General features: G+C 48.2%; 1 protein-coding gene across 5 annotated transcripts in view; it reads right to left on the reverse strand.

The window, feature by feature from the left end:
- Positions 1–2,160: 2,160 nt before the first annotated feature.
- The window catches only part of LOC144612512 (NACHT, LRR and PYD domains-containing protein 3-like), a 286,610-nt gene continuing 265,890 nt past the window's right edge, over positions 2,161–22,880 (reverse strand). For 2 of the 5 annotated variants that reach the window (XM_078432098.1, XM_078432099.1), the window contains exons 3-10: positions 16,892–17,058; positions 13,953–14,124; positions 12,539–12,604; positions 6,210–7,965; positions 4,884–5,054; positions 4,558–4,728; positions 4,235–4,402; positions 2,161–4,070 (exon numbers count right to left, since the gene is read on the reverse strand). In XM_078432098.1, coding sequence (XP_078288224.1) covers positions 3,983–4,070; positions 4,235–4,402; positions 4,558–4,728; positions 4,884–5,054; positions 6,210–7,965; positions 12,539–12,604; positions 13,953–14,124; positions 16,892–17,058 — 2,759 coding nt within the window. In that variant the 3' untranslated portion in view covers positions 2,161–3,982. Of the gene's footprint in view, positions 4,071–4,234; positions 4,403–4,557; positions 4,729–4,883; positions 5,055–5,286; positions 5,364–6,209; positions 7,966–12,538; positions 12,605–13,952; positions 14,125–16,891; positions 17,059–22,880 lie in introns of those variants that run through there. The other 3 variants (XM_078432100.1, XM_078432101.1, XM_078432102.1) reach the window with 3 other exon arrangements.

Here is a 22,880-nt window from a genome sequence, read left to right on the forward strand (position 1 = left end):
CATAGGCGTGTCAATCAGTGTGCATAGGCGTGTCAATCAGTGTGCATAGGCGTGTCAACCAGTGTGCATAGGCGTGTCAATCAGTGTGCATATCTCTCCCAGCCAGGGGAGAAAAAGCCGCCGCCGCGCCCAAGGCTATGGCGTCATCTGTTGCCAGGGGTGGAAAGAGGCCTTTGATTGGATACCGCGCGCATCGTCATCTGTTGCCGGGGGGCAGACGATTGGCCGACGTCTCCTGTTGCCGGGGTATAAAGGGACCTCTGATTGGCCACCGCGCCCATGTCTATGGCATCATCTGTTGCCGGGGTAGAACGGGACCGCTGATTGGTCGCCGCGCCCATGCCTATGGCGTCATCTGTTGCCAGGACATAAAAGGGATGTCTGATTGGCTGCCGCGCCAATGTCCAAAGCGTCATTTAGTGCTAGGGGAGAAAGAACGCCGCTGATTGGTCACCACGCCACAGCGCATTGCGTCATCTGATGCCAGGGAGAAAGAGCACCGCTGATTGGCCGCCGCACCCATTTCTATAAAGGTCATTTAGTGCTAGGGGAGAAAGAACGCCGTTGCTTGGTCAGCACGCCACAGCGCATAACGTCATTGATGCTAGGAGAGAAAGAGCACCGCTGATTGGCCGCCACGCCCTTGTCAATGGCGTCATCTGTTGCCGGGGTATAAAAGGGCCTCTGATTGGCCGCCGCGCCCATGTCTAAGGCGTCATCTTTTGCCAGGGGAGAAGGAGCACCTCTGATTGGTCACCGCGCTGCAGCGCAAAGCGTTATCTGATGCCAGGGGAGAAAGAGCACCTGTGATTGGCCACCGCGCCCACTGGGTAGAACGGGACCTCTGATTGGCCGCCGCGCCTATGCCTTAGTCGTCGTCTGTTGCCAGGGTGGAAAGAGCAACTCTGATTGGCCGCCGCGCACATGCCTTTTGCGTCTCCTGTTGCATGGGCAGAACGAGACCGCCGATTGGCCGCCGCGCCACAGCGCAGAGCGTCATCTGTTGCCAGGGGGGGGAAATGTTTCTTTCTGTAGAATTCCTAAGTTGAACTAATACAATCTGCATTTTGGAATATGTAACAACTGGAATAAATATAGAGAGTCAGAGAGAAAGACACAGACTGTGTGTGTGTGTGTGTGTGTTGAGAGAGAGAGAGAGAGAGAGAGCACTTGCCTCTTTTAGGGGCGTGGCTGTGTTCTGCAGCTGCGGCTCACCGGCAGTCTCTCCGTTTTTTTTTTGTGTTTTTCTGTCATTGTTGATGTTAAATGTACGTTTTGTTTTATTTTTAATTCTGTGTATGTAGGGGGTGGTGGGGGGGTTGGGGGAAACCTTTTTTTTAAATCTCCTCCTCAACGGAGATGCGACCTTTACCGTGTCGTATCTCCGTTCGCGCAACGGCCTAACATCGTGGAGTCGGCGGCCTCCAGCTGGGATCGACCTTGAAGACTCCGGTCGCAGGGCCTGGACTTACCATCTCGGAGGCTTCGGCCGTGGGCCCTGCAGACCGCAACATCGGGAGTTCGCAGGTCCCTGGCTGGCGACCGGCTTTCGGGAGCTCCAGCCGTAGCAGCTTCGACCGCCCCGAAGCACGAGGCACGATCATCCCGCCCGCAGGCCCTTCATCGCCCTGCGTGGCTCGGCCGCGGCATTTTCCATCGCCCGGTGGGGGCTCAGGACTTTCATCGGCCTGCTCGGCTCGACCCTGGGACTTTCCATCGCCCGGTGGGGGCTTCAAGGGGTTGGGAGCCTCGATCGCCTCGTGGCGCCACGGGAGAAGAACGAGGAGGAGATAAGACTTTGCCTTCCATCACAGTGAGGGTGTGCCTAGAGCAATCACTGTGATGGCTGTTTTGTGTAAAAAATTGTATCTGTGTGTCTTGTGTTCTTTAATGTCTACTGCCGGACCCTGACGTGAGAGGACGCTGGCGTTGATTATTCGCCGCTTTTCCGTCAGGATAGTTTGTCTGTTTGTCTGTTTGTTTCTATGTTAATTGTATTTGTAAAGCGCTTTGTGCATGTGTTAAGGCGCTATATAAAATAAATATATTATTATTATTATTATTATTTTATTGCTTAAGGGATAAAGAATAAACAATTGTTGTGTGTTATCCAAAATATTTATTTATGTAGGATGCATAAATTGAACAAATACATTCTGCATTTTGGAATATGTGGCAACTGAAATACATTTTTATTTATGTAGGATTCATAACTTGAACAAATACATTCTGCATTTTGGAATATGCAACTTAAATGAATATTTATTTATGTAGGATTCATAACTTGAACTAATACAATCTGCATTTTGGAATATGCAGCAACTTAAATGAATATTTATTTATGTAGGATTCATAACTTGAGCTAATACAATCTTCATTTTGGAATATGTAGCAACTTAAATATTTATTTATGTAGGATTCATAAATTGAAATAATACAATCTGCATTTTGGAATATGCAGCAACTTAAATATTTATTTATGTAGGATTCATAAATTGAACTAATACAATCTGCATTTTGGAATTTGTAGCAACTGGAATAAATATAGGGAGTCAGAGAGAGAGAGAGAGAGAGAGAGAGAGAGAGAGAGAGAGAGAGAGAGTAAGGCAGAGACGGGGCAGTGCTAACATCCATCCACAGAACAGAGGGCAACTGGTTGAAACTTTCCTCATTGTCCGGAGTTGCTTCCAAATCAGTAGATACTGGGATCTGAAGGCTACGCTCCAAACCCCCCCATTCTGACCACAACCGACAGTGAAAGGCCAGTTTCACTAAAGGAAACCAATGAGAAAGTGTAAAGTGTGATCAAGTGTCCGTGGTTAAGGATGCAAGAAGCAATATCGAACTCAGGTCCGTGCTACATGTTACAAGCGTGTGAAGATCTCAGGATAGTTTATCGAAATCTCACAAATAGACTGCAGTGAATGGATCTGCAAAATCCACATTTTTATATTTTACAAACCAGAATGCAGAAACGTACCAGGATATCAACGGGACTTACAGCCAATTAATTCATCCAAATGAAACTGCTTCCTGCAGCTTTGCTAAGATGTTGATGTCTTGAGGTGAAGCTGCTACTGCGGTAGCATTCGGCTTGAGTTAAGGGGGAGAGCTCCAATAACAATGAAAGGCGTGACAACCCAAAGACCCAGAAAAACACATTTTCCATGTAACGTCCAATTCGTGGTTTATTTGTGATTTATTGATTTCTGTCCTTTGAATATAGCACGTCCCTGCTCAACATTTATATTCTGTTGAAATATAAATGTGTTGAAAGACTGGAGCGACTAGGTTTGTATACACTGGAATTTAGAAGGATGAGAGGAGATCTTATCGAAACGTATAAGATTATTAAGGGGTTGGACACGTTAGATGCAGGAAACATGTTCCCAATGTTGGGTGAGTCCAGAACAATGGGCCACAGTTTAAGAATAAGGGGTCGACCATTTAGAACTGAGATGAGGAAAAACTTTTTCAGTCAGAGAGTTGTGAATCTGTGCGATTAATTCTCTGCCTCAGAAGGCAGTGGAGGCCAATTCTCTGAATGCATTCAAGAGAGAGCTAGATAGAGCTCTTAAGGATAGCGGAGTCAGGGGATATGGGGAGAAGGCAGGAACGGGGTACTGATTGAGAATGATCAGCCATGATCACATTGAATGGCGGTGCGTACAGGCTCGAAGGGCAGAATGGCCTCCTCCTGCACCTATTGTCTATTGTCTATGATAAAGAAAGACACATCCGAGACCTTGCAGGTCCAGATGCAATTCCCCGGTCCCCCACTGGGGGGAAGAACCGGATTTGAATGCCGTTTAAAGGGAAGGGCGGACTTTTAATGGGGAGGGTGACAGTTTAAAGGGGAGGGCGACAATTTAAAGGGGAGGGCGACAGTTTAAAGGGGAGGGCGGCCGTTTAAAGGGGAGGGCGGGGATTCGGCCAACAATATTCCCGTCCCCAGGGCGGTGACGTTTACACCCCGAGATGTTCACACGTCCACACTCAGTCCGGATCTGATTCCTCGCAGACTCTTCAGCTGGTTCCGTCCATCTGCACTGAACGTATTCCCCGACAGCCTGAAACAAGCCCAGGAATAAAGACAAAATAAACAGATTAAACATCAGTGTCAGGAACAGGGACTGTGGTTGATATTTCAACAACACTCACAGAAATAAATCACAGGAGAAGCCCGCACATCCCCAGATATTTTATCACAATAAACATTAACACAAACACCCACCAGATAAGCTCCAGTCTCGGGAGGTTCAGTATGAGGCGGCGGAGACCGGGAACAGATCGGTCTGTGAGGGAGTTGTTTCCCAGCTCCAGCTCCGTCAGTGAGGTGTTTGTACTGAGAGCGGAGACGAGATCCTCGGCTCCAGAATCTGTGAGACCGACACTGCCCAGCCTGGAGATGAGAGAGAGTGAGGGTGAGGGACACAGAGAGACACGAGACGGTGAAAATCCCCAGTGTTTATCAGTGACACAATTACTGATGATATTAATGATCAGTGTCAGACACCCAGTGACTGTAAACACAATCTCTGACAGTCTGGGACTTACCCCAGTCTCTGTATTTTACAGTCCGGGTTCCCCAGCGCCGCCGACACCAGTTTCACTCCTGAGTCACCCAGATTATTCTCACTCAGCTCCAGCTCCGTCAGTGAGGTGTTTGTACTGAGAGCGAAGGCGAGATCCTCGGCTCCAGAATCTGTGAGACCGACACTGCACAGCCTGGAGATGAGAGAGAGTGAGGGTGAGGGACACAGAGAGACAGGAGACAGTGCAAATCCACAGTGTTTATCAGCGAGACAATTACTGATGATATTAATGTTCAGTGTCAGACACTCAGTGACTGTAAACACAATCTCTAACAGTCTAGGACTTACTTCAGTCTCTGTATTTTACAGTCCGTGTTCCTGAAAGCTGCAGACACCAGTTTCACTCCGGAATCTCCCAGATTATTCCCACTCAGATCCAGCTGCGTCAGTGCGGTGTTTGTACTGAGAGCGGAGGCGAGATCCTCGGCTCCAGAATCTGTGAGACCGACATTGTTCAGCCTGGAGATGAGAGAGAGAGTGAGGGTGAGGGACACAGAGAGACAGGAGACGGTGCAAATCCCCAGTGTTTATCAGTGACACAATTACTGATGATATTAATGTTCAGTGTCAGACACCCAGTGACTGTAAACACAATCTCTGACAGTCTGGGACTTACCCCAGTCTCTGTATTTTACAGTCCGGGTTCCTCAGAGCCGCAGACAGACAGAGTAAGGAACAAACTGATACAAACCCCGGGGCTGAGATAACTTCTCCGAAACTGATATATCTGGAAGCGCTCCTGAATCACCCAGGTCGATGTATCCCAATCTAAACACAAACAGACAGAGTAAGGAACAAACTGATACAAACCCCGGGGCTGAGATAACTTCTCCGAAACTGATATATCTGGAAGCGCCTCAGCAAATTGTTGAATAAATCTCTGTCGTTGTGGTGTTTGGTGACTTTTACCATTTATTCTCATTCCCCGGCGACTGGGAAATGTCCCCGTGCAGAGAACGCCTGCAACACACGTGACGTGGGGGAGGGAGAACGGCAGCTACCATCGGTGACCCCGGGGAGGGGGGGGGGGGCGGTGGAGTCGACCACCAGCAACCCGGGAAAGGGAGACGGAACCGACTATCGGTGACCCGCGGGAGGGAGGAGGGGGAACGGAATCGACCACCAGCGACCCGTGGGAGAGATGAGGGCGGGAAGGAGTCGACCACTAACGACTCGGAGGAGGGAGGAGGGTGGAGGGGGAACGGAATCGACCACCAGCAACCCGGGGGAGGGAGGGGGGTGGAGGGGGGAACGGAATCGACCACGGGTGACCCAGGGGAGGGGTTGGGCGGAGTGGACCACCGGTGACTCGGGGGAGGGAGGACGGAGTCGACCACCGGTAACCTGGTGGAGGGAGGACGGAGTCGACCACCGGTAACCTGGTGGAGGGGGGACGGTGTCGACCACCGGTGACCCGGGTGAGAGGGGGACGGAGTAGACCACCGGCGACCCGATGGAGGGGGGGACGGAGTAGACCACCAGCGATCCTGGTAGTGTAAAAGAGGAGGGGTGCCGTGCACAGTGACGGCCGGCCCCGTAGAAAGGTTGCTGGACGGAAGAACAAAATAGTGAAACAATTTTACAGGTCAGTGTTCGCGTCAAACGGACAGTTACCCCAAGTGCTGACACTTGTGCAGAACCGGTCCCAGCCGCTGGAGACCTTCACACTGAATGCGGCACTTCCACAGATTGAGGTGTTTGATTGTATCACAGTGCCTGATGACATGAGACAGGACCGCGCAGTCAATCGGGGTCAGTCCCTGTCCACGGAATGAAAGTATTTCCACAGATCCCAGTGTCTGCTGAGCAAGTGCAGGATTCTGAGACTCAAACAGGTAGTGCAGCGCGTTCAGGAGCCTCCGTTTACCAGCGTCCTCCCCTGTGTTTCCAGCCTGGCGTTTAACCTCCTCCTTCACCCAGTCAATCACTCGGCAGGTTGTTTGATGACGAAATGGACCCAGAAACTCCTCCAGGACCCGAGCTGACCGTGGGGAGGAGAGACCAGCGACAAAACGGAGAAATACCTCAAATCGCCCGTCTGTCGCGCTGTGGGCTTCAGACAGGAGTTTCAGCGTATTCCTGCTATCTGCAGTCAGGAATTGTGCGAGTGCGGCTACAAACTCTTGGATGGTGAGGTGTGGGAAGGTGTACACCACGCTCCGGGCTGAATCCTCTCTCTCCAAAAGTTCCATCAGGAACCCGGACAGGAACTGGGAAGGCTGCAGATTGTACTTGATCAAATCTCCATCTGTGAACACAATGTTCTTCTCGGACACTCCAGTGAAGGCCATCTGACCAACCCTCAGTAACACCTCACGGGGGCTCTCAATCTCACGGCCGTGGTTTTTCAGGATGTTGTAAATAAAGTAGCAATATAGTTGGGTGATGGTCTTGGGAACTCGCTGCGGGTCCCGGTGTGTTTGTGTGAAGAAGGGGCCCAGTGTCAGGGCGAGGATCCAGCAGTAGGAGGGGTTGTAGCTCATGGTGTACAGGATCTCGTTCTCCTCCACGTGTTTGAAAACAGCTGCTGCCACCGTCTGATCTTCAAAACACCTGGTGAAATATTCCTTCCGTTCCTCACTATAAAATCCCAGGATTTCAGCCCTGACACTGATCTCTGCCTTTTCCAGTAAATGTAACGCAGTGGGTCGGGTGGTCACTAGCACTGAACACCCTGGCAGCAGCTTGTGCTGGATTAAACTGTACACAATGTCAGACACTTCACACCACCACTCGGGATCTGGACACATGTGCTGAGGTTCTGTCTCTCTCCGACTGTCAGCAAAATCGATCCTGCCCTTGAATTCATCCAGACCGTCGAATATAAACAGCAATCCCTCTGGGTTCTTCCAGACCTCTCCCAGGATATTCCCAAAGTATGGATACTGATCCAGAATTAGAAGCCTCGGGTTTATTTGGCAGTCAATTGTGTTTAATTCCCGGAATTTGAAACTGAAGACAAACTGGAAGTTTCGGTATATTTTTCCAGTGGCCCAATCATAAACAATCTTTTGCACCATTGTTGTTTTTCCGATCCCCGGAACGCCAGCCACGGCTGCTGAATTCCCAGATTTGTCCCTAAACCATAATCTCTTAAATTCCTCGAGGAAACTTTTCTGGAATAATTGATCAATCCGGATTTTTTCAAGCTCTCTCCGGAGATGTTTCTCTCTCCATTCCTCATGGTCCCGGCCTCTTGCCAGCAGCTCATGTTCCACCAGTGTCCAATCTCGAACAGTGGAGATGACCGCGAGCTCAACGTATTGATCAACCAGCTGGAAAACCTTCACCTTCTCCCTCATCAGGATCGTATTCACTCTCATTGTTTGAGTCTGTGCCCGCAGAGTCTCCTTGTGTTTCTGTTGAATATCTGTGGACATAGAGACAGCATGTCTGTATCTATTCTGGTGAAGGTGAAACACCCAACATGTGTTCTGCAAAAATCCTAGGGGGATGTTTTTAACTGAACCGTTGGAAAATCAGAGATAGAGAGGCTGAAAATGAACATTGGCCGGGAAATATTTCAACAGCCCAAATGTAATTCCGGATGCTTAAGGCCGCATTGGCCGCTTTATTAACAGAGTGAAGATTGGTTCACGGAGCACCAAGCACACGCCCTATTCTGGATAGTGGCTATGGGGCCTGAATATGGGCACTTGCCTTCACTGATCAACTGAACTTGGAAACACTGCACAGGGTAACAGTCGAGGAGATCAATTACAATTTATTGGGCTTCGTATAGATTAGTTTAATTTAGTTTTACTTAAGTTAAGAGGAAACAGGTCTTTCCCCCAACCAATCCCACGCCGATCATCGATAAACTCCACTACTCCTTTTCTTCGCACGAGGGACAATTTGCCAGAAGCGAATTAACATGCAAACTGCATGTCTTGGGAATTTGGGAGGAAATGTAAGCACCCGGAGAGAACCCACGTGGTCACAGGGAGAAGGTGCAAACTCCACACGCGTAGTTAGTATTGAGCTGGGGGTCTCAGGCGCTTTAAGACAGCAAACCTGCGGCTCTGTAACATCACTGAACCACACGTGTATCAGGATGATGATGCTCACCTCGGATAGTCAGATTGATTGTGAGAAGGGAAGGCAGTTTGTGAATGGACCTATTCTAACCTACAGCTCATGACATTTAATGGAGTTTCCCAGTCCATTTCCTGGAATATCTGGACTGGCCAAGGGATTGGACTTGTATTACCAGCTTCGTATGTTCCATCAACAAAGTCATATGACATTCTCGCTGCCCAACCTCCCACAGCACATTGTCAATGCGGGCCCAATTCTGTATTCATCTCCTAATGTACTTTTGGGCCTTTATCCAGTCCGTGTCCACCACACCATCAGATAAATATTACATCTAATCCCAACCATTGAATTATATTCACTTTGCCACCGTGTTGCAGGTTCTCCTGTCATAGAAACATAGAAAATAGGTGCAGGAGGAGGCCATTTGGCCCTTCGAGCTAGCACCGCCATTCATTGTGATCATGGCTGATCATCTACAATCAGTAACCTGTGCCTGACTTCTCCCCATATCCCTTGATTCCACTAGCCCCCCTCAGAGCTCTATCTAACACTCTCTTAAATTCAACGAGTGATTTAGCCTCCACTGCCCTCGGTGGCAGAGATTTCCACAAATTCACAATTCTCTGGGGGAAAAAGGTCCTTCTCACCTCAGTTTTAAATGCCATCCACTGGTTCGAAGACTGTGGCCCCTGGTTCTGGACTCCCCAAAATTGGGAAGATTTTTCCTGCATCTAGCTTGTCCAGTCCCTTTATAATTTTATATGTCCCTATAAGATCCTCTCTCATCCTTCTAAACTCCAGTGAATACAAGCATAGTTTTTTTCAATATTTCTTCATAGGACAGCCATGATCACATTGAATGGCGGTGCTGGCTCGAAGGGCTGAATGGCCTATTCCTGCACCTATTGTCTAACAGTCCCGCCATCCCAGGGATCAATCTCGTGAACCTATGCTGCACTGCCTCAATTACAAGGATGTCCTTCCTCAAATTAGGAGACCAAAACTGTACACAATACTCCAGATGTGGTCTTACCAGGGACCTATACTTCTGCAGAAGAACCTCTTTACTCCTATACTGAAATCCTCTCGTTATGAAGGCCAACATGCCATTACCTTTCTTCACTGCCTGCTGTACCTGCACGCCAACTTTCAGTGACTGGTGACACCCAAGTCTCGCTGCACTTCCCCCTTGCCTAACCTGACCATTGAGATAATAATCTGCCTCCTTGTTTTTGCTGCCAAAGTGGGTAACCTCACATTTATCTACATTATACTGCATCTGCCATGCATCTGCCCACTCACTCAACTTGTCCCTGCAACCTCATAACAGCCTCTTCGCAGTTCACACTGCCAGCCAGCTTTGTGTCATGTGCAAACATGCTAGTGTTACTTCTAATTCCTTCACCGAAATCTTTAATATATATACTTTGTGAGAAAGTGGTTAGGTGTTCCTCGATGCCTGAGCAACGTAGGCCTGTACGGTCATGGGGGTACTTCAGCTGCCTCTCTCTAGCCTCACAGAGGAGTTCAAGTGCACCAAAGTCAGACTAGAGATGACCCTGGCCGAATCGAGGGACACTGTCATCCGAGCTGCTGCCCCAACCCTGGCAACAGGAAGGAAGTGGATGGCTAAGAATGCGACACAGCAGGCAAAATCTGCTCTCCACCAAGTCCAACACGGACGAAGTGGCTTGGGGCTTGGCGAAAAGCGACCTTGCTGGAACAAGGCATCCTCACTGGAGCGCCGGAGGTTGGTCACGGCCGAAGTCCACCGACAGGAGGAGTCGAGTAGGTGTGCCAAGGCTGTGTCGCAAGCTAAACAGGGCCAGTGGATGAGATGGGAGAGTGTGGAAAAGCGGAAGATCAGCTGGAAGGACATGTGGGAGATGGAGGCGAGCAGGATAAGCTTCCTCATTCGGGCAACCTATGATGTCCTTCCTAGCCCAAATCTCAACCAATGGCTGGGCGAAGATCCATCATGCCCCCTGTGTTCAACACCAGCTATGCTTAAGCACATCCTCACTGCGTGTAAAGTAAGCCTCTCCCAAGGACGGTACACCTGGAGACATAATCAAGTGCTCAAATGACTGGCAGCGACTCTGGAAAGCAGGAGAACAACCAACAATGCTCTGCCGCCCAGAACAACCAACCCAGTTATGCCAATTGCCTTTGTTCGGGAGGGGGAACTAAAGCAACGAAAAATTCCACCAAGGACAAGGTTTGGACAGCTGGAGGCAGCCCGGGACTGGCAGATGCTGGTGGATGTGGACCAACGGCTTACAGTTCCACCAGAGGCCTGATCTTGTCCTCTGGTCCAACTCTCAGCGCATGGTGTATTTTGTGGAGCTCACAGTCCCTTGGGAGGATGCTGTGCAGGAAGCCTTTGAAAGAAAGAAACTGCGCTACACAGAGCTTGCAGCAGAGGCAGAACAGCGGGGCTGGAGAGCAAAGATCTGCCCGGTAGAAGTTGGATGTCGAGGATTTGTGGCAACATCTACCGTAAGACTGATGAAGGACCTGGGGATCAGCGGACAAGCCCTACGCCAGGCTATCAAGGAAACATCACAGGTGGCAGAGCGGAGTAGCCAGTGGCTCTGGCTGAAGAGGAAAGACCCATCTGGCCTCCCAAATAAGCCGGCTAGGCAGATGTAGAGGGGGTGGTTCTGGGATGCCAGAAAGCACTGCTGAGCCTACTGGAGACGTCGTGGGTCCAATCAGCGAAACATCGATGAAAGTAGGTGCCCACTTGATAACCCCAATGACGTGTCTGCCTAGCCTTTCTCAACATCGGAGAATAGGTGAGTGCATAGGCCTCCCATTAACACCGGGAGCAAGTTGACATTTGGCACTTTGGATTTCTAACATCTTGTCCTGTGTATTTGGAAACATGGTGAATAGTAGCGGATCCAACACCGAGCCTTGCGGCACTCCACTCGCCACTGCCTGCCATTCTGAAAATGATCCGTTTACTCCTACTCTTTGCTTCCTGTCTGCCAACTAAGTCTCTATCCATGTCAACACCCTACCCCCAATAACATGTGCTCTAATTTTGTTCACCAATCTCCCGTGTGGGACCTTATCAAAGGCTTTCTGAAAGTCTAGATACACTACATCCACTGGCTCAGCTTCATCCACTTGACTTGTCGCATTCTCAAACATTCCAGAAGATTAGTCAAGCATGATTTCCATTTCATAAATCCATGCAGACTTGGACTTATCCTTTTACTGCTATCCAAATGCAGTTATTACCTCTTTAATAATTGACTCCATCATCTTCCCCACCACCGATATCAGGCTAACTGGTCTGTAATTCCCCGTTTTCTCTCTCGGTCCTTTCTTGAAAAGCAGGAATCCATATAGACCACTGTTCTGAGGACAGAGCCAGCGCCATTGAACACAATCTCTTTCCTTCTCTAGGCTGAGCCTGTCTTTCCTATACAACCTCCGTCACATCCCTACTCTGTATCACTGCGACCGCCTCTGTTTGTAGCAACTGGCGTCTGAAGGCAGGAAATTCCCCAGGAACTCCCAGCTAGTCCGGGTTCTGCTGTACATCTCCGCATTTTAACACTTCTTGCAGTGGGAGGTTCCGATTTTTCCTTCAGTCGAGTAAGTTTTAGTGATTCTCGGGATTCTCCTGAAGCGCTACCGTGAATGGAATTCGGTGACTTGCTGACTGACAGACAGCAGCCGGTCGCTGGATTCCCCGTGGAGGAATCTGATTAAACATCGAGACTCCACAAAATGACCTAGGATTGTGACAAAGACAAATAGTTCCCCGTCCTCACGAGCCAGCAAGGAAGGCCCACCGCCCAAGTTCTGACAGATTCTGATCAGGCAGCAAAAGGCAGACATTCAGTTTCAGAGTGAAAGGCAGGTTATGGGAGCCCCATCCCATCACTTACCTTTCAGGTGAGTGGGCACTTCAGATAAACCTTGCCCCGTGTCCATGTTGGCGAACTGGCCATTTCCTGTTTAAACAGATTAACGTATTAACATGGTGGCTCACACCCCAGCGGTATGAATATTGACTTCTCTAACTTCAAGTCATCCTCGCTTTCCCTCTCTCCAACCCTGCCCCCTTCACAGTTCATCGGCCAGTCTGACTGTACTTAATCACATTTTATCTGTTTGGTTTGTTGTTAACTTCTCCTAGCTAACAAAGATCTATTCTACATTTTCACTGATTTCCATCCTCTTTGTACATTTTCACTCTTTACACTTCCATATCTCGGTGTCTCCCACTCCCTTGAATCTGAAGAAGGATCTCGACACTAAACGTCACCCATTCCTTCTAACCTGAGAGGCTGCCTGTCCCGCTGAGTTAATCCAGCATTTTGTGTCTATCGTGCTTAACGTTTATGATCCTTTTTGTTTCGGTAGCGCAATGATGGTGACTTTCCGCCAGATCTTCGGACCTACCGCTGACCTACAAGCAACACCTTGTATCTCTCCGTGCTAAAGTCTCGGCAAAGAACAGCCTCCTGCGTTGCTTGGCCGGATCGTCATGGGGTGCCAGGACATCTACTCTTCGAACCAGTGTTCTTGCACTCGTGTACTGCACCGCTGAGTAGGCCGCCCCAGCATGGTGCCGCAGTGCTCATACTAGCAAGCTAGATGCCACCCTCAACGACACCATGCGGATCATCACCGGCTGCCTACGCCCTACTCCGACGGATCTCCTGCCGGTGCTCGCAGGTATCGCACCCGCCAAGCTTCGCAGAGTTCATAGGCTGGTGTGCAAGGCCCCATCGGACGCCAAACATCCTTTGCACCACCTCACCCAGGATTCACAGCAACTGGGACTTCAACGCCTGTCATCTCGTCACCCTTTCTCCCGTCATGCAGCGACCCTCTGTGGCTACGGTTTCAACATACTAGGAGCATGGAGAACCAGTTGGGAACAGACATCGCGACCTCCTCAATTCACTGTCGCACCGAACACCACAGCCCCACCCAGCTCGGACATGCCCCGCAAAGAGAGGGTTGCCCTGAACCGGCTCCGCACAGGTGTTGGCCAGTTCAACGCCAACATGCATCGTTGGGGGTTGCGTTCATTGGCAGCCTGCGTGTGTGGAGCAGACCAGCAAACAGCGCAGCACGACATTTTCGACTACACTGTCCTCCGTCCTCTGGAGGAGGGGTAGACCTCACGACCCTTGACAACATCACATTGCACTGGCTACAGCACCTGGAGGGCATTACATAATTTCTGCTGCCTCAAACGCAAGAAGAAGAAGAAGATCCTTTTTGTTCAAAATTGTAAGATCAACACCATTTACAGCTGAAATTTAACGCAGAGTGTATTGTTCGCCATACCACGAGTCAATATCTCCTTCAGTATTCTGCTCAGCTTCGGAAGGGTGTGATCGATTTTCGCAAGGGATTCCCACATCACCCTTGGTGCCCCGGAGCCCTTCTCCATCACCAGATTCAGTAGCAGTTTGGAGCCGGCCGCTCGGTTTCCCTTCTCTGCGAGCTCAGACACACTCTGCAATGAACAATGCTGAATATATTGAGGAGCAGAGGGAAGCAAGCAGCTAGCGGGAGACAAGGACCGATTCCGAGTCACGACCCTCAGCGGCATTGTCACCGTGCAATCATTAGGCTGGCAATGACCCACCCGGCACACAGACTGACCCAGCACTGTCTGACTACCACAGGGTCAGTGTTGAGCTTCCATTGGGTAAGTGCTGATTAAATGCAGGAAACGTACACGTCAATACTGGGCTCAATGAAGGGTCTGTTTTCAGCTGGGGAACCGGTACCGAGGAGAAGCTAGTGAGCACGAGACATGTGCGCAGGGAGTGAGGCAGTGAAATATGTTTGAAGTGGAATAATCAAATAGGGAATGTTATGGTTAGGTATGGTTTGAATTTTTGGTGTCATACAGTTTGGGGTTATATATAAGGAGAGTGATATCCAGTCATTATTTAACTAGGCGGCTGCCTTCGAGGTTTGTATCGTTAATAAATATTCTTTAATGATATTCTTTATACCGCAGTAATCATAGAAACATAGAATATAGGTGTAAAAGGAGGCCATTTGGCCCTTCGAGCCAGCAGCGCCATTCATTGTGATCATGGCTCATTATCCACGATCAGTAACCTGTGCCTGCCTTCTCCCCATATCCCTTGATTTTGCCAGCCCGTAAAACCGTCTAACTCTCTTTTCAATTCATTCAGTAAATTGGCCTCCACTGCCTTCTCTACGTGGAAAAGCATCTTCTTACCTCAGTTTTAAATGGCCTTCCCTTTATTCTTAGTCTGCGGCCCCTGGTTCTGGACTCCCCCAAAATTGGGAACATTTTTCTTGCATCTAGCTTGTCCAGTCCTTTTATAATTTTATACATCTCCATAAGATCCCCTCTCATCCTTCTAAACTCCAGTGAATACAAGCCCAGTCTTTCCGATCTTTCCTCATATGACACTCCCGCCATCCCAGGAATTAACCTCGTGAACCTGCGATGCACTGCCTAAATAGCAAGGATGTCCTTCCTCAAATTAGGAGACCAAAACTGCACACAATACTCGAGATGTGGTCTCACCAGGGCCCTAAACAACTGCAGAAGGACCTCTTTACTCCTATACTCAAATCCTCTCATTATGAAGGCCAACATGGAAACTGCTTTCTTCGCTGCCTACTCTTCCTGCATGCTTACTTTCACTGATTGGTGTACAAGGACACCCAGGTCTCGTTGCTCTTCCCCTTTACCCAATCTGACACCATAGAGATAATAATTTGCCTCCTTGTATTTGCCGCCAAAGTGGATAACCTCACATTTATCTACATTATACTGCATCTGCCATGCATCTGCCCACTCACTCAACCAGTCCAAGTCACCCTGCAACCTCCTCACATCCTCTTCACAGTTCATACTGCCACCCAGCTTTGTGTCATCTTCAAACTTGCTGGTGTTACTTCTAATTCCATCATCCAATCCATTAATATATACGGTAAATAGTTGCGGCCCAGCACCTTGCCTTGCGGCATTCAACTCGCCACTGCCTGCCATTTTGAAACGGACCCTTTTATTCCCACTCCTTGCTTCCTGTCTGCCAACCAATTCCCTATCCGTCAATACCTTACCCCCAATACCATTTGCTCTAATTTTGCTCACCAATCTCCGCTGTGGGTTAAGTCTGAAAGTCTAGATACACGACATCCTGAATCCTGAATCTATTGCATCCATTTTACTTGTCTCATCCTCAGAAAATACCAGAAAATTAGTCAAGCAGGATTTCCCCTTCATAATTCCCTGCTGACTTGGACCAATCATTTTATTGCTACCCAAATGTGCCTTTATCACCTCTTTAATAATTGACAACAGTATCTTCCCCACCACCGATGTCAGGCTAACTTGTCTATATTTCGCTGTTTTCCCACTCGCTCCTTTCTTGAAAAGTGGGCTAACATTAGCTGCTCTCCAATCCATAGGAACTGATCCTGAATCTATTGAATGTTGGAAAATGAAAACCAATGCGTCCTCGATTTCTAGAGCCACCTCCTTAATTACCCTGGGATGCAGACCATCAGGCCCTGGGGATATATCAGCCTTCAGTCCCATCAGTCTACCCAATACTATTTGTCGCCTAATGCAAATTTCTTTCAGTTCCTCTGTCTCCCCAGATCCTCTGTCCTCTAGTACATCTGGGAGATTGTTTGTGACTTCCTCCGTGAAGGCAGATCCGAAGTACCTGTTCAACTCTTCTGCCATTTCTTTGAACAGGTACTGAAACTGTGAAATACTCATGAGGAAAAGGCAACTGCAACACGAGACATGATGTAATATGCCCAACTGCACAAGATCAATTTTTTAAAGGTGAGGTAATCGTCATGCATTGCTTGTTGAAATTATGCTGGGGTACCGGAGAAAGGGCAGAGGGACTGAGAACTGGGTCAGAAGATGTTACGGGAAGCCGGGATTCACTGGGATTTTTCAACCCCTTGTCAGGGCATTTGGGCTAAGTATTTGAAACATCATGGAAGACAAGCTTATTACAATCTGCACTCACAGTACCACGAGGTGCCCGAATGTGGCTAAACATGGGAATCTAGGACAATTGGGGACTTCTGTTGGAGCTGTGAGCTTATGTCGGTCAGATGCAGGCTCAGTGTTGCTGCATCCCCAGACTGCTTTGTGGAACTTGATCCACATGGGCCCCTGATATTTAATTCTCCAGCCATTCCTTTACATTGGTTCTATCAGTCTGCATTAAACTTAGAAGCAGCACGAAATCTGCGTCCCTTCAACTTACATGATACTCTCGCCCAGTGAAGTGATCCGCGGCCATTAGCATGAAGCCAAGTCCCTCCACACCCTCTTTAATCGCCTGCTCCAGTCGTTCCCGGTAGAATCTCGTCAACTGTAAGAGCTGGTGATCGTCACAGTTTGACAGGAAAGCGAAGATTGCGGAGTTTAGATCTGTGAACACAGGAAGGGAAGAAAAACTTCATCTGAGAAATCGTTCACCATGGGCCATCAGCTCAGACTTCCATGAGTGCATTTGAACCGCAGTGAACCGTTCCGCGCTCCCAAACATTTCCCACACCTGAAAATGTTCTCTAGCTGGGCCACTGGAAATAGAAACATGGAAACATAGAAAATAGGTGCAGGAGGAGGCCATTCGGCCCTTCGAGTCAGCACCGACATTCATTGTGATCATGGCTGATCATCCACAATCAGAAACGCGTGCCTGTCTTCTCCCCATATCCCTTGATGCCACTAGCCCCCAGAGCTCAATATAGGTTTCTCTTAAATCCATCCAGTGAGATTTGGCCTCCACTGCCCTCCGCGGCAGAGAATTCCACAAATTTACAACTCTTAGGGTGAAAAAGTTCCTTCTCACCTCAGTTTTAAATGGCCTCCCCTTTATTCTAAGACTGTGGCCCCTGGTTGTGGACTCCACCAACATTGGGAAAAATTTTCCTTCATCTCGCTTGTCCAGTCCTTTTACAATTTTATATGTCTCTCTCAGATCCCCTTCCATCCTACTAAACTCCAGTGAATACAAGCCTTGTCTTTTCAATCTTTCCTCATATGGCAGTCCCGCCATCCCAGGGATGAATCTCGTGAAACTACGCTGCACTGCCTCAATTGCAAGGATGTCCTTCCTCAAATTAGGAGACCAAAACTGTACACAATACTCCAGATATGGTCTTACCAGGGCCCTATACAACTACAGAAGAACTTCTTTACTCCTAATCTGAAATCCTCTCGTTATGAAGGCCAACATGCCATTAGATTTCTTCACTGCTAGCTGTACCTGCACGCCAAGTTTCAGTGACTGGTGTACAAGGACACACAGGTCTCGCTGCACTTCCCCTTACCTAACCAGACACCATTGAGATAATAATTTCCCTTCTCGTTTATGCAGCCAAAGTGGATAACCTCACATTTATCTACATTATACTGCATCTGCCAGGCATCTGCCCACTCACTCAACCTGTCCAGGTCACCCTGCAAGCTCCTAACATCCTCTTCGCAGTTCACACATGAAGGAAGGTCTCATCACCACCAATGTGCAATAGCGCAGTTAACCAGAACTGAATTGTCACTTGACCTTCCAATCTGATATCGAAAGCACCAGTATTTCTGGAAATACTCCAATCCTTAATAATTTAATAGAAATAACAGCTGTTTTTCCCAGTGGCTGTTGCAGGTGTTTTCCACACTGGGGTCTAACTAGGGTAAAAAATGACACTTCCTGTTACCCAAACTGTAAATTTTGAGTTTTTGTGCAGTTATGATCCCCCAATTACAGTAAGCACATGGAACTTTGGAAATGGTGCAAAAGATGTTGACCAAATTGTCCCCTGGATTAGGGGGTGTTAGCCATAAGAAGAGGTTGGATAAACCTGGATTGCTTTCGATGGAGCGTGGGAGGTTGAGGGCAGAATTGAGATTGAGAAACGTGTTAATGCCTGGAATGCGCTGCCAAACCTGGTGGTGGGGGCAAATGTGATCGTGCCATTTAAGCAGCTTTTAGGTAAGCACATGGATAGGGAGGGTAAGAATCACATGCAGGCACAGGTGATTAGTTTACCCTGGCCTCATCACCAGCATGGACATCGTGGGCCAAAGGCGTTTTTGTGCTTTGCAGTTCTACGTTCAATTACAAAGCATCCTCCCCTTTCAGCGGTCCTCCTGTTTCATTTTCTCAGATCACCCCTTATCTGAAACATTCCATTCACCGTGAGGTTTGAGGTGCGAGGACCCTGCATTGGAACTGTTGGACACCTCCAGGACTCAGAGCCTCTTTGCGCATTAGGCCAATGTCCAATTAGGTGACAGCTTTCCATGTCTATTTTGCACGTGCTCTGAACTGTTGATCGTCTGGTGAGATTTGAAGTACCATGACAAGTGAAAAGACCAATAATTTCAGAGTTCGGTGGTCTCTCTTTCCGTTCTGATGGCAACCAATCTCCTTGTTGTCGTTTGCAACTTCGTTCTTGCTCCTGAGGTCACTCGTTCTTTGCTGAGAAGCAGTGACAAGAAAACGATAAAAATGTGTAACACTCCTTTCAGCTCAGACAGAATATTACTGTGGCAACGGAGGAAGTGGCTCATCAAGAATAACTAAAAACGGAAATAACACGCTCAACTTTACAAGCTCACATTTTCATTCTGAAAGTACAATATTCAGCCATTTTATTACAATGAAACAAATTCCAATCTGCAATTTTAACCAGTACACCACTCAATGCATTAAATAAATCCACTGTTAGTGGATTTGGGAATTGGAGTGGAAGAAAAACGATTGTGGGACAGAAACTGGTAGGTGTCAAATGGAACCAGACGGGAGGGATGGGCCTCTTGAAACTAGAGGGGCAGAATCCAGTTATATGCAGATGCCTCCACACGCGAGAGGGCAACACTTGATCTTGATCTTGGGAAATTGGGAAGGGCAAGTGAATGAAGTGTTCGTGGAGGATTCGTTTGGGACCAGTGACCCAGTTCGATTAGGTTTAAGATAGTTACGGATAGGGACAGAGAGAACACACGTGTTAAACTGCTCAATTGGGCATAGCCAACTAAGGAAATCTGAACACCTAGCTGTGCCTGTGCTCCCTGCTTACAAACAAAAAATGAAGCAGGAGGATCCATTACAGAGAGTTGTGAAATGCTGCTCAACGGGCACGGATAATATCTTACGCGACTGCTTTGAGTCAGTGGGCTGGTCCAGATTCAAGGATTCCGCAGCTAACCTGAATGGGTACGCCACTGCCGTGACTGACTTCAGCAGCAAGTGCGTGGACGACTGCGTGCAGGCAAAGTGAAACTGAGTGTTCCCCAACCGGATACCATGGAGGAACCGCAAGGTACATTCACAGCTTAAGACCATGTCAGCTGCACACAAGTCACACGATTCGGGGTCCGCTATCTCTGCAAAACCGTCAAGGATGCCAAGAGACAATATCGGGACAAACTTGGGTCGCAGTATAATCACTCGGACACACGAAGAACGTGGCACGGTCTGAATAAGATAACTGGCTGCAAAGCAAGGTCAGGCAACATCAGGTGATAGTGCGAGCCTGCACAATGAACTGAATGCTTTCTATGCTCACTTCGAGCAGCCAACAGGCAGTGTGCCTCTCCCCATGCAGACTGTAGATGTTAGATCGGCCTTTCTGAGGGTAAACCAACGAAAAGCAACTGGCCCAGGCGGAGTTCCTGGCCCTGTCCTGAGTAGCTGCGTGGACCAGCTAGCGGGACTATTCATGGACATATTTAATCTTTACCTACTCCGTTCTGAGGTACCCAACTGCTTCAAGAACACAATCATCCTAGCACCGAAAAAAATCAAGACCTCACACCTAAAGGACTACCGTCCAGTTGCCTTGACATCCATCATCGTGAAATGTTTTGAGAGGCTAGTTATGGAACGCATTAAATTTTATCCAGCGGCCTTGACCCACTGCTGTTTGACTCCCACCGCAACAAGTCCACGGACGACGGCATCTCCATAGGCATACGCTCATCCCTAGAACACCTGGATAAGTGAGTCACCGACGTCAAGACTCCTATTCAAAGACTGCAGTTCTGCGTTTAATACCATTATACAATCCAAGCTGATCACCAAACTTGTGGGATTTGGTATCAATACTCATCTCTGCAACTGAATCATCGACTTCCTGACCAACAGACCCTTATCTGCGAGGATTGGCGACAAATCATCCTCCACACTAATGCTCAAAACGGGGGCTCTGCAACGATGCGTTCACATCCCCCTTCTTTACTTCATGACTGTGCAGCCGTGTAAAAACCTCATTTCATTTTCAAATTCGCAGACGACACTACCATAATGCGCCGGATAACACATAATGATGAGACGGAATATAGGAAGGAGATTGAGAACTTCTTGTCCTGGTGTCGAGATAAGAAACTTTCTCTCAATGTCAGCAAGGCGAAGGAGATAGTAATAGACTTAAAGAAACGAAGCAGTCCACATACCCCAGTTTGCATTGACGGTGCCAAAGTAGAGATAGTTTAAAAAACCTCAAACTCCGAGGAGTCAATATCACCAACAACTTCATCTTGAACACCCATATTGAAACAATGATCAAGAAAGCACACCAACGTCTTAGGACATTTGGCATGGATCTCCACCTGAAACATCACCCATTCCTTCTCTCCAAAGTTGCTGCCTGTTCCGCTTAGTTACTCCAGCATTTTGGTTTAAACCAGCATCTGCAGTCCTTCCTACACACCTTATACATCTCTATAGGATCACCCTTCAATTTCAATATTCAACATTTGTTTATTGCCACATATACCTAGGTACAGTAAAATGCTTCGATTTGTACATATCCCCGTAACATCATGGCAGCAGACCTCACCTCGGCAGTACACAAGTGTTGCCGCGTTTATCAAACAGTTCTAACTGCTGCACGTGGCCACAAACCCCCCACACACACACACCGCCCCCCCCCCCCCACCCACCGGGTCCCCTTTCGTTCTTGGCGACCAACGCTGGGTCCATCTTCGTTATCTGTGATCATCCCTGGGTGCCCCTATGTCCTCGTCATACCTCTGCCGGGTCCCAATGTTTTTGGCGACCTCCCCTGGGTTCCCCTTTGTTCTCGGTGACCTCTGCCCGGTCCCACCTTTTATCTCGGTGCACCCCCCCCCCCGCCGCCGAACCCCTCCTCTCCTGTAGTCCTGCAATCTGGAAAGGGGCAACATTCCCTCTTGAACATTTCAAATGAGCTGGGAGGTCAACAGGTTTTGGACAGACCGAAGATGAACAAAGAATAATGTCTCCTGCACACCAAATAATAAATTCTAGCCTGCCCAACCTCTTTCTATGGCTCATGTTCTCAGGTTTTGGGAACATCCGTGTAAATCTTCTTTGCACAACCTTCCATCTCAATGCTATATTTTCTGTAATAGGATGACTAAACTGAACAGAATACAAGTGCGGCCAATGTATTGTACAACTGTAACATATATTCCGACTTCTATATTGAATTTCCCGAATGATTAAGGCCACTGTGCCAAAAGCTACCTTCACAAGTATCTACCCGCGGTGCTATTTTTGAGGAATTAAGTAATTGTTCTCCTGGATACTCTCCAAGGCATTTCCGTCCCATCCTGGTTCGACCAAACAACCCTACATGTCCAAACTTACTCATCATACCTTGTACATCCCCATTCTTCAGACGAGACAGCAGTGAGCCCAACATGGACCTCAAGTGGCGCACCATTCACAGGCCTCCAGTACGCAAAGCAATCTTACATCGTCACTCGGCTCCCAGCAATCAAGCCAATTCTGTATTCAGTTAGGCATCTCCCCGAGGACACCATAAGATCTAACCTACCACAGGGAATCTTATAGGCTGAAATCTGTATAGACTGTCTCTGGCTCTGCCATCACCAGCCTTCTCAGTTCCATCTTCAACAAAGCCAAACAAATTTGTGAAAGACGACCTCCAAAGCCAAAACCATGGTGACTATCCTAAAAAATCTGTCTTTACAAATATACATACATCTTACCAATTTATATCCTCTGCCGTACTGTCTCACCACAAACACGAGGCGTACTAATCTATAGTTTATGCTTCTCGTGGTTCCTAGTCTAGTTATCAGGTTTTTCTTTGCAACACTTCTCAAACAGAAGTGGGTAGCATTATCTACCCTCAAATGTTCGGCACTTCACCCACGGTTAACGATGATACAAAAATCTCAAACAGGGCTCCCGAAAGTTATTCTCTAACTTTCAACAATTGCCTTAGATACATCTCTTC

Source organism: Rhinoraja longicauda, unplaced genomic scaffold, assembly GCF_053455715.1.
Source record: "Rhinoraja longicauda isolate Sanriku21f unplaced genomic scaffold, sRhiLon1.1 Scf000053, whole genome shotgun sequence".
Classification (NCBI taxonomy): Eukaryota; Metazoa; Chordata; class Chondrichthyes; order Rajiformes; family Arhynchobatidae; genus Rhinoraja; species Rhinoraja longicauda.